The sequence below is a fragment of the Ictalurus furcatus genome, chromosome 4 (assembly GCF_023375685.1).
Source record: "Ictalurus furcatus strain D&B chromosome 4, Billie_1.0, whole genome shotgun sequence".
Taxonomy (NCBI): domain Eukaryota; kingdom Metazoa; phylum Chordata; class Actinopteri; order Siluriformes; family Ictaluridae; genus Ictalurus; species Ictalurus furcatus.
This window is the reverse complement of record NC_071258.1, coordinates 1,200,108-1,212,500: the sequence shown is the minus strand read 5'-3', so window position 1 is coordinate 1,212,500 and position 12,393 is coordinate 1,200,108. Positions and strand designations below refer to the sequence as shown.

Genomic DNA, 12,393 nt, shown 5'->3' with positions numbered 1-12,393 from the left:
TAACAAATGTATTATTTCTAGTTACACTGCAACGTTAAAATATTGACATTAAACTCCTACCAAAACTCCAGTGCACTGTTTATGTGACCTTTATGGAAGGAGTCTCCAGTGTTGGTGCTTCGTAACAGTCAGAGATAAAGCTGTAACATTACAGTTTTTGTCCTATTAAAGAAAACGATAGGATGGTGAGGAAGACGTCCATCACAGATGTTCTGCAATGTTGAATATACCGTAACTATAAATGGATAAAAAGTACAATGTGTTATGTATAACAGCAACACACAGACTGTTTTATTCCTTAGATCTTTCCTTGCTTTTTCTACTGGCACCTTGTCTTCAGTATTGTTTTCGTCCTGGTGGTAACAATCTCCAGAGGGCATGGCCGGGGTGGAGGGTTAATGATGTGAGGTACCACACAGTCATTTGTCATTTCTGTTTAATGCAAGACGTTAGCTTTCAATTTGAGACATTACCATTACTACATACCTAAGGGACTAAATAGTCAAGTAGATAGTGTACTATATATTATATGTCTAATATATATATATATACTTTACAATTTCTATCAAGAATTGCACAAGTAGACTGTGAAGAGTAGTTTACAGAAACAGTGTCCTCCATCCTGTTCAGACATCCAAACATTATTAGTGGAGACCATTGGCAGGATATTATTTGATCGTACTTGGTATCAGTTCAGGGAAAATTATTCCCCCAGCTTGTTAAGAGGCAATTTTCCTTGATGTGGCACTGCTCGGTAAAATGTCAGTGTTCCCATTTGGCTTAATATCTTGAAAGGAAAAAAATACCAAATTAATTCATTTATTTATTTTCCCAATCTGCTCCTTGCACTTAAAACACCTGAGGCTCAGTGTTACGTGGTCTTACTGGCTTATCCACTGGTCCAAAACCTGACCAGATACACCAAATATTCAGCTTACCCACTGGTCCAAAAAAACCCTGACCAGATACACCAAATATTCAGCTTACCCACTGGTCCAAAAAAACCCTGACCAGATACACCAAATATTCAGCTTACCCACTGGTCCAAAAAAACCCTGACCAGATACACCAAATATTCAGCTTACCCACTGGTCCAAAAGAAACCTGACCAGATACACCAAATATTCAGCTTACCCACTGGTCCAAAAGAAACCTGACCAGATACACCAAATATTCAGCTTACCCACTGGTCCAAAAAAACCCTGACCAGATACACCAAATATTCAGCTTACCCACTGGTCCAAAAAAACCCTGACCAGATACACCAAATATTCAGCTTACCCACTGGTCCAAAAGAAACCTGACCAGATACACCAAATATTCAGCTTACCCACTGGTCCAAAAAAACCCTGACCAGATACACCAAATATTCAGCTTACCCACTGGTCCAAAAAAACCCTGACCAGATACACCAAATATTCAGCTTACCCACTGGTCCAAAAGAAACCTGACCAGATACAACAAATATTCAGCTTACCCACTGGTCCAAAAAAACCCTGACCAGATACACCAAATATTCAGCTTACCCACTGGTCCAAAAAAACCCTGACCAGATACACCAAATATTCAGCTTACCCACTGGTCCAAAAAAACCCTGACCAGATACACCAAATATTCAGCTTACCCACTGGTCCAAAAAAACCCTGACCAGATACACCAAATATTCAGCTTACCCACTGGTCCAAAAGAAACCTGACCAGATACAACAAATATTCAGCTTACCCACTGGTCCAAAAAAACCCTGACCAGATACACCAAATATTCAGCTTACCCACTGGTCCAAAAAAACCCTGACCAGATACACCAAATATTCAGCTTACCCACTGGTCCAAAAGAAACCTGACCAGATACACCAAATATTCAGCTTACCCACTGGAATAAGACCTACACATTTCTACACCAGCACCATTTTGGATCCGGAGAGGCCGCTGTGTGATCCTGACATGCCGCCATCTTGGATCCATCATTTATAATCATACTATTTAAGCTCCAACAAATGTTTCACAACTATGCAGGTTTCTTTGCATTTATAATCACGCAAAACAGTTCCTTAAAGATTATCCAGCATTTAAAAAAAATACACATGTTCAAAAATATATTCGTTACAGTTTTGCTTCTTGATATCTTATTGTGACCAAAATGGGGGAAAAAAAACGAATATCCTTGAAAATCCTTCCATGTCTTGCAACCGGAGACTCCATGACGTCTCTCGCCGTAACTGCAGAACTGCCCGTAGCTATTAGTCTTCTATTACCAGCCCTTGATTTACAGTGACTTGTTGAGAACCTCTCTCCTGACAGATTACAGTTCAAGTTAAAGATCATACGTACAGCGTGTTTATGTCTGCTACATGAATTGGCCTTCGGGAACATTACAGATAATCAGATTAAATTTTAAATTGAATCAAATTGAATTGCACGCTTGCTTTGAGTGGACTCCTTAGTGCTGGAATTTTTCAGTACGGCCCAGGTAAAGTGTGTGTGTGTGTGTGTGTGTGTGTGTGTGTGTGGTTGCATATGTAAGCAAACCGATCAGCGGCACAGAATTCAAATTGTATTGGAAAATGGCACAGCTGCTCCTGTGTTGGAACATTTTCACAGTTATTGTGTAGGGCAGAAGATCATCACCGAAACCTGTTACAAACGTCTCACTTTCTACAACAGCGACTCGGAGATTGCACGCGGTGACGGTTTTGTGAGGGTACAAAATGGAAATAAGAGATGCTCGACACCAGAAAATGCCTTTAGGTCAAGCAGCTATAAACAGTCGTTCCCTCAGCAGCCTCTCTTTTTCTCTCTGTCTCGTGAAGTCAATAAGACAAAAAAAGAAATAAATAAACAACACACAGCTTGACACGTAAATTCTTCTGTCCTGTAGACGTCAGAACGCTTAAAGTTACTACTTTACCTCTGACACTGGAGACTCCTTCAATAAATGGTGAAGAACCATCTCCTTACACATCATAGATTACACACGTTTTTAATAAAGTGAACGTGGAACATCCGCCGTACGTACAAGTCCGTGTGAACGAGCCGTTGCTATAGAAACAATAACGTATTAGAATCAGTGCACTACCACTACCACTACACTACCTTCAGGGCTGCTGTTCTCGAAAACGAATCAACCTTCTGACCAATCACAATCCAGAATTCAACAAAAACCTCAAATGAATTGAATGAAAAGTGATTGCTTAATAAGATTTTACTTTAAGGTGTTTAATGTGAAATGATTTGCATATTCATGATCAGCGAACTGATATGGATGAACTGATGTAACTACATTTTTTTTATTTTTTTTTTTAAATGTACTATGGTAATTGATCATTCTGGCATTATGGTGTAGCTTCTGATTAACACTTTAATTTCTTAACGTATCGGTGTTTGAGTGTAGAAAAACAAAGCATTATCTGGCACGAAATTTTGGTACAACCCAGTCTGACCTTAGTGAAATAAAAATGAAAAATGAATAATGAATCAGCTCGGCCTGTCTGGGCTTTAGGCGTGTTGTAACTTTTATGACTAAATGAAATGTAGACAGAATGGCAAGTGAATATGGACTGTTGCTAAATCAGGCACATTTGCTCTGACTACGAAAAGCCTGGACTCGTTATCATTGTCCTGTATCCTCCATTCGGACTGGGGTAGAACAACATTTTATTTGCAGCGGGTCGCATCGCTGCTTTACAGCGCCACTGTCCCTGGTTCGGTCCACTGAATGGTTCTCTTATTGTTATTTTCTTTCTAAAAATGTTCAAGAAAATGACTCGTATCCAGTCCAGGTAACCTTCTAGCATTGCCCAGTGTTCCTGTTATACCGTAGGCTACACAGCCCTGATGATGGATGTAGAGGTTTCTAGGTTTCTCCTTCAAACACTAAGACAAACTGGGAATGTAAATACAGTAAAAAGGAATGGGTGGTTGGACCAACCTGGCTCAAACAATCTTCATTTATTCAAACACAATAAATAAAAAGCATGCATGACTGGAGAGCGATCAGAGTAATTATCCCTCTTGTATGGCAGCTTGTCTGGGGATGAATACAAGACGCCTGTAGATACCAGGAAGTTGGATATGTGCCAGGTTGAAAGCCCACCAGCTGGGAATAATTGTATATTTTGTCTGTTTATCTTCCTAGAATCAGCAGACGAAACCAGAACCACTGGCCTTCAGAGCATGAGTACAAATACCAGAGCACAAACATCCTCCTTTCTGTCTCTCTTCCTCTAATAACACGCCAAAAGTAATAAATGTGCACCCGGGGACTCACCCAGCCAGCGTTTACGCATCACACAGCCTGCATTGTCGAGCCACAAAATGGAAGCTGCTTTGTGTTGAATTCCACCGAGCTTTAGATTATATTATAGAGTATATTGTTATTGCCCTTTAACATGCTGTTCAGGAATTTCAAATCCAAAGGACGCCATCTTTAATAACGCCTCGATTTTTGTCATACTCCACACGCTGACATTTCACCAAACACCTGATATTTCACCAGCTGTATAATGTCAAGAGAACGGAGTCCTGCCCTCGATCTGTTGCTATCTAGGTCAAGCTTCTGTGAAATGGAGGTTAAGTTGCTAACACACCCGACATCTCAAATCAGTTCTGAAGACCAGAAACAGTTTGCTCACAGCAAAAGCCTTCAGTAGGTATTAGAGACATTTATTCAGATTCCTTTCTTGATTCGTTTTCTATAAGAGCGGCTCTGACGGTAGCGCGGCTGCAAATCACAGGTTTATATTAATGCGCTCGTTTTAATACGTTATCGTTTCTATGGCAACGGTTCGTTCACAGGGACGTGTACGGGACTAATGATTGAGAAATGTTTCTACATTTCTGCATAAATATGATCTAAAACATCATCAGAAGTCCTCAAAGTAGATCAAGAGAACCCAATTAAACAAATGAGACAAAATGTTATACTCGGTCATTTATTTATTGAGGAAAATGATCAAATGTTACGTATCTGTGAGGGGTAAAAGTATGTGCACCTCTGCTGTCAGTATGTGGTGTGACCCCCTTGTGCAGTAATAACTGCAGATAAACATTTGCGGTAACTGGTGATCGGTCCTGCACATCGGCTTGGAGGAGTTTTATCCCGTTCCTCAGTACAGAACAGCTTCGACTCTGGGATGTTGGTGGGTTTCCTCACATGAACTGCTCGCTTCAGGTTCTTCCACAACATCTCTATTGGATTAAATTCAGGACTTTGACTCGGCCATTCCAAAGCTGCATGACCCACTTCCTCTTGAGGTTCAGTTGGACAGATGTCCTGACATTTTCCTTTAGAGTTCGCTGGTATAATTCAGAATTCATTGTTCCATCAGTGATGGTGAGTCGTCCTGGTCCTGATGCAGCAAAACAGGCTCCAAGCATGATACTACCACCACCATGTTTCACAGATGAGATAAGGTTCTTATGCTGGAATGCCATGTTTTCCTTTCTCCAAACATAACCCTTCTCATTTAAACCAAAAACTCTATTTTGGTCTCATCCATCCACAAAACATTTTTCTATTATCCTTCTTGTTGTTAGCAAACTGCAGAAGGGCAGCTGTAACGTTCTTTTTGCAGAGCAGTGGCTTTCTTCTTGCAGCCCTGCCACGCACACCGTTGTTGTTCAGTGTTCTCCTGATGGTGGACTCATGAACATTAACATTACCCAATGTGAGAGAGGCCTTTAGTTGCTTAGAAGTAGTCCTCGTGGACTATTACACGTCTTGCTCTTGGAGAGATCTTTGTTGGTCTCCACTCCTGTGCAGGGAACAGTGGTGTTGAATTTCCTCCATTTCTACACAATCTGTCTGACTGTGGATCGGTGGAGTCCAAACTCTTTAGAGATGCTTTTGTGACCTTTTCCAGCTAGATGAGCTTCAACGACTCTTTTCCTGAGGTCCTCAGAAATCTCCTTTGTTCCTGCCATGATACACTTCCACAAACACGTGTTGTGAAGATCAGACTCTGATAGATCCCTGTTCTTTAAATAAAACAGGACGCTCACTCACTCACTCACTCACTCATGATCATCATCCCATTGATTGAAAACACCTGACTCTAATCTCACCTTCTAATTAAACTGCTAATCCTAGACGTTCACATACTTTTGCCACTCACTCACTCACAGATATGTAACATTTGATCATTTTCCTTAATAAATAAATGACCGAGTATAATATTTTTGTCTCATTTGTTTAATTGGGTTCTCATTATCTCTTTTTAGGACTCGTGTGAAAATCATATTTATGCAAATATATAGAAAATTCCAAAGGGTTCATAAACTTTCAAGCACCACTGGAGCTGCTCTAACGTAAGTGAGCACAGGAACTAACGTGATTCGCTGACATTCCACAACATTAAATATAACTATAAACTGAAGAAGGTATGACGTGTCGTTCTTCAATGATTCAAAATCGGAATTGTTGGCAAATTGCTGTGAGATAAGAGGAATAAAACACCTGGGGATGAACTGTAACAGGAAAACAATCGACTTCTGGGTGGTAACAGTAACGCCGCTTCATCACACCACTTCAGCGCCAATTATTTTAATATCACAGCATGACACACAGTCTTTTACTCCATAAGTAACAAATGGATAATGACAAAATGACAAAATCGATTCAGTTTTAAGTCCGATTCAGATGTAAAAAAAAAATTATGCTAAATAATATCAGGATAAATGATTTCTATATCAGTCATCCCCGATATTTGTGATTACGTCACATGATATATTTGTTGGAGAACAAGCCTAGTTATATTCACTGTCTCTATAATCAGTTTAGAATACGGTTCCAGATTGATATCTAAAGCTAGCTCAGAGTCGTAGGCAAGAAGGAAACACGTCGTTGTGAAATGTTCTATCTGCTACTACTGATAACAAGAATTCGCATGTTTTACATAGTGTTCTTATGTTTTATTCCTGTTACTGATATGGAAATAGAAAGACAAAAATGACTACACAGATTAAAGATATGTCCATTTACACATGCACATGCTAATGCCTGCTTTACGCTAAGCAGGTCTGATGATTTTGCCCTGATTTATAGTCCAGCTCAGTCTGTGCTAGACTGCAGATATCTGTGGGAGTCAGAGTAAACAAAATCAATACATGTGCAAAGGGCACCGGCTCTGATTTCCTGCCTCTCAATCGAATTTTAGAGGAGTCAGATAGTCAGAGCATCAAACTTGTTTGATTTTCTCCAAGCAACTCTGTTTATAGTCAGAGAGTGTGCAGCCAATTAAAATGGGAGCGTGGGCGTAAATACAGGAAATGAATAAAATAAAGAGCAGATGAGCTCCTTAACTGATGAGCTCCTTAGCTTGATATCGAAATATAAGCTTGAGCCTGTAAAATGTCAAAGACGTGAAAGCACGGTTATAATCTCAACACTGCTGCGGCTGAAACTCTCAGCATGCTAGCTGCGTGATACTCGCTACGTAACGAGACCACTAATTGTTACAATGTTATATTCGTACGAGTTCCATTTTAATTCAGCAACAAGGCACAATTCGAGTTCTGCGTGCGCCGTAGATTCGTACGTACTTTTTTTCCTCCGAATTTCCTGATCCAAATCGGGGCTGAATTAAGCAGACTGTGCGATCGCGCGTGTTCTCCGTATCGGCTTTTACGATAAAGATCCTCTAACGATAGATCTGGGATTAAAGGTAATTACTTTCTTACGTTCTACTCAATCAGCGTGATCCGGAAATCAGCTTGTGCAGAAAACGAGCTCACATGAACACACACGTTCTTCAGAGTGACCTTGAGGTAATAAGGAGATTTTTCTGTCCTGTGAGAATGCTGTCACCACGCGCCGTCCTCCCATTGGTGGGTTTTTGTTGGCGAGCGTTGCAGCAGTCGCTCGCACTCTGAGACTTCACACTGATAGAACTTTTGTTGTCGGCTCTGTGAGCACCAAGACCACCAATCTCAACTCACAACCCAAGTATTCTGTACACCGTGCGATTTTTGTCCATGAAAGCAATCGTAAGTCGATGTGAAGCTAGCGTAAGCTAATAGCAGACAGTGTTTGGCTGCTAGCATTGATTGGAGCCGATATAAATAAAAGCAGGACTCTCAGAGGTCAGGTTTTTAAGCTTGTGTTATATTCCTTACTGTCTATGGAGTAAAAATACAGACCATTATAAATCTGAATCCTTTGGGGAAACCTCAGCTCTGTGAGTTGTTTAGCACAAACCAGAGGGCTATTTCCTGTGATGTATAGCATGTAGCTTCTCCAGTCTCTCCGTAGTCTTGGGCTCAACGCTGAGCAATGCATACCATCAATTTCTCAGTGTGGCTCCATGCAAGCGGCATCTAATACATAATCACTTCGTTAAAAGTAAATAATCCTCACCAAACGCTGTTGTGTTTTTGTAGTAAAAGAATTAACGATGTGATGGTGTGATGAAGCAGAAGTACTGTTGTTTTATTCATCCTATGCCACAGCAATTTCCAACCATTGCAATTTTTTTTTAAATCATTTAAAGAATGACCGTACTCTTATTTATCTGTTTATAGTTACACTTAATGATCCACGAATCCTGTTAGTTCCTGTTCTCACTTACAACCCCAGTTCCAAAAAAAGTTGGGACGCTGTGTAAAATGTAAATGAGAACAGAATGCAAAGCTTTGCAAATCTCATAAACCCGTATGTTATTCACAATCGAGAGACTCCGCCTCTCTGAGATCCTCTTTTTATACCTAATCATCTGACTGACCTGCTGCCTGTTAACCTCCAGCTGCGTCTTACTCATCCGGCCTTTCGTTGCCCCGTCCCAACTTTTTAGCGACGTGTTGCGGCCATCGGATTTAAAACGCCCTTATCTTTTTCCTTAAAACTGCACATTTCCTCAGTTTAAACATTTGATACGTTTTCTACGTTTTATTGCGAATAACATACGGGTTTATGCGATTTGCAAGTCACTGCGTTCTGTTTTTATTTACATTTTACACAGCGTCCCAACCTTTTTGGAATCGGGGTTGTATGTTATCGCAGCTATAGTCATTCCCTCACCGGCTTCTCTTTTTCTTTCTCTCTCTCGAAGTTGATAAGTTAAAATAACACAGCTTGTCATGTCGTGTGAAGTGCTGACAGTGGAGACTCCTTCCATAAACGTTCACTAAACGTGTCCTTACAGAAAACTGTGGCGTCCTCCGTTAAAGTCCCTGTGAATGAACTGTTATTACAGAAACATAACGTATTAGAACGAGCGCGTTGAGATCAACCTGTGATTTGTGGCTGCGCTACTGTCAGAGCCGCGGTTATAGAACACCTTCTGACCAATCACAGTCCAGAATCCAACAGCGCTGTGGTGTAATGCTCATTATTATATATCTGCTGTACAATTATTATAAATAGATATCATTATTTTCATACCTTTGTTTGTGACTCAGCTCCAGAATCCTCTGTACGTCCTTTTTGGGCACTGAGTCATCATTCTTCATTGACTGAAATCAGAAGAAAAGATTTGTTTTGTTTTTTTTTCTGACTGAATGTGTGTCTTTTGTTTGTTATTTGCTGCTGTTGATGGAGAGAAATATGACTGATTTCTAGTGTAATCATCTCCTTTGTTATAATGTCGTGTTCTGCGTCATCTGTAATGAAATGAGGGAAAGTTCATTAAATTAATAATTAGACTCGGCGGAAACTGAACGGAGGAATTAAAGACCGCGCGCAATAACCAAAACTGTTTCGCAGATTTAATTTAATTACAAATTAAATTAAAAATCTTTTGTACTGCCACACTTTTAATGAAAGTGACCGATTATAGTGTTCTGTAGTTCATATACAGCGGCCTCCGCTGATATTTTGCACCCTTGGTAAATAAGAGCAAAGAAGGCTGTGAAAAATTGTCTTTATTGTTTAACTTTTTGAACTTTTGTTTAAAAAAATTCACAAAAAGACTCGGCTCTCGTGGATATCAGTCATTTACAAACACACCACGGGTTTATCAACAAATATATATATATATATATATATATATATATATATATATATATATATATATATATATATTTGTGAAGTATAGGTGTGCAACAATTATTAGCATGTTGGAAAACTTTAAAGTTTCAGCTTTACTTCTGACTGTTACAACGCGCTGACACTGGAGACTCCTTCCATAAACGTTAGATAAACACATTTCTCCTTACACATCAAAGATCACACATTTTTAAATCCAGGTTTAAATTTATTACCGACGGAGCGTCCGCTGTACACGTCCCTGTGAACGAGCCGTCGCTATAGAAACGATAACGTATCAGAACGAGAGCATTCATATAAACCTGCGCCACTGTCAGAGCCGCTGTTATAGAAAACTAATCAACACCTTCTGACCAATCACAATCCAGAACTCAGCATTTTGAGAAAGAGGAACCGTACGATTTTATCGAAACAGCTCCATCATGAGTGAGATAAGGTCCACGATGGGTAAAAAAATCGTCTCATTTTGAACAGTAACATCAGCGGAGTTCTCGCTCGGGATCCGGATCGAGACGGACGTGTCATATCATCGAGTCTTAAAGGAAAGCCGAGCTGAAAGGAATCCGAGCAATCAGAGCTCAGTCCACAGCTCCACCGTGCCAATGTTACAGGCCCCATCAGGCAAGGTTTAATGATAATAAGCCAGACTCGGGCTCGATCTCATCATAAAAAATAAACAGGAAGGACACGGAAGCAGCTAGAGAAAGGTCATGTGTGCATAATCTATCCAAATTAAAAGGTTACTGTTGATCCTCGTTGTTTTACAGCAGATCCAGCAGGACGGAGATCTCACCATCTCACACCGTCAGAGAATTATATAGCACTTTGGCAGAGGTCCCAGAAAAAACACACTAAACACACTCGAGGCTTCTCAAGCCCGACGAAGATTCCCGAGAGATTCGGTGACTCAGGAGGAAGAACCGAAGCTTCATGCTGTAACACGAACAGAAGCTCTGACTAGACATCGGCAAACATGGCTGAAGTGCCATGCCAAACCCTTTTACAACTTCCAAATGCTCTGCCAATTAAAACTGAATTCCAAAGAAAAAAGCGCGTGAATCACTGTACGCTTCCATTAACATTTATCCATTATGTGAACGAAATGACGAGGAGCAACGAGGTCATGTCAGCAAACGAGCACCAGATGAACGTACTCGCTTCCAAACGAATCGCATTTATTCATTTCCAAAGCTGCCTCTTTACACATCAAACGTCCTTTAATTTTTTTAGCCTCGATTTCTTTCTTATTCTAATTTTCATATTCACTGCCTGGTGGAGGAAGAGGGGTTGCAGTTATTTTATTATAATAATCGAGGTGTCACACAAAAAACCTAGTCGTGAACTCAAGACGTTTCTTTATACTGACATATGCAACATATGCAGCCACAAAGAAATAACTCTACTCCACTCCGATGATTCTGTTAATTCGTATTTACAGACCCCAAACAAACAAAACTCCTGTGTGAATTCGCCAATTTTATCTCGAACCTGGTTGTTTCTCTAGATAACGCTTTTACTGCTGGAGTCTTTCATTGATACTAAGCTGATACTAACATACGGATTAAATATAGACAACATAGTCGCATTTCCACGGCTCTCTCAGAACATATATCTCGTTTAAAACATGTCTTAATCACAATAATTGCACCTCGCCACGCTGCCACGTCAAACGTTACATTCACGTCAGCTACTGCACCGAGTTTTATCAATAACCTTCCCGAGTTATCAACTATGATCGGATCACCGTCTCATCTCAAAGAACTCGATCAGACGACCGAATGCTTAGACTCAACGTTCCGCTACACGCTAGATAAGCTAGCTCCACTTATAATAAGAAAAAATAATTAGCGAGAAAAAGCTAGCACCCGGGTATAACGATCACACACACACACACACCTTAAAACAGACCACTCGACAGGTAGAGGGAAAATGGCGTCAGACTAAATTGGTAGCGTTTCAAACAGTACGGCGGGAGAACTATAGTACCTCCTGAACTATAGAACATCTCTTAGTGCTGCTGGATCAGTCTACCTCTCCAGCCTAATAGAAGATAACAAAAATAACCCTCGATTCTTATTTATAACTAATCCTGTAGATAATAATAAAACAATATCAGTTCAGCTGTTGGAATGTTTTCCTCCCCTTAGAGAGACCGAACTAATTTCACTCATTTCTTCATCAAAATCATCAACTTCTATACTAGATGCCTTCCCTACATGTTTCTTCAAACAGATTATTCCAGAAGTAATCACGCCCCTTCTAAAAATAATCACTTCTTCCCTTAGCACTGGCTGTGTACCTAAATCATTTCAACTAGCGGTTATTATTATAAACCCCTGATTAAAAAACCTGACCTCGACCCCTCTCAACTGTCTAGCTATAGATCTATATCAATTCTTGAAAAAAAAACTATTC

The 12,393-nt window shown here is 40.1% G+C and overlaps 1 protein-coding gene across 3 annotated transcripts in view; it reads right to left on the bottom strand.

Annotated features, from left to right (window-relative positions):
* The window catches only part of luzp2 (leucine zipper protein 2), a 106,689-nt gene that overhangs the window by 26,313 nt on the left and 67,983 nt on the right, over nucleotides 1-12,393 (bottom strand). For all 3 annotated transcript variants that reach the window (XM_053622475.1, XM_053622476.1, XM_053622474.1), the window contains exon 3: nucleotides 9,376-9,446. In XM_053622475.1, the coding sequence (XP_053478450.1) occupies nucleotides 9,376-9,446 (71 nt within the window). The remainder of the gene's footprint in view (nucleotides 1-9,375; nucleotides 9,447-12,393) is intronic.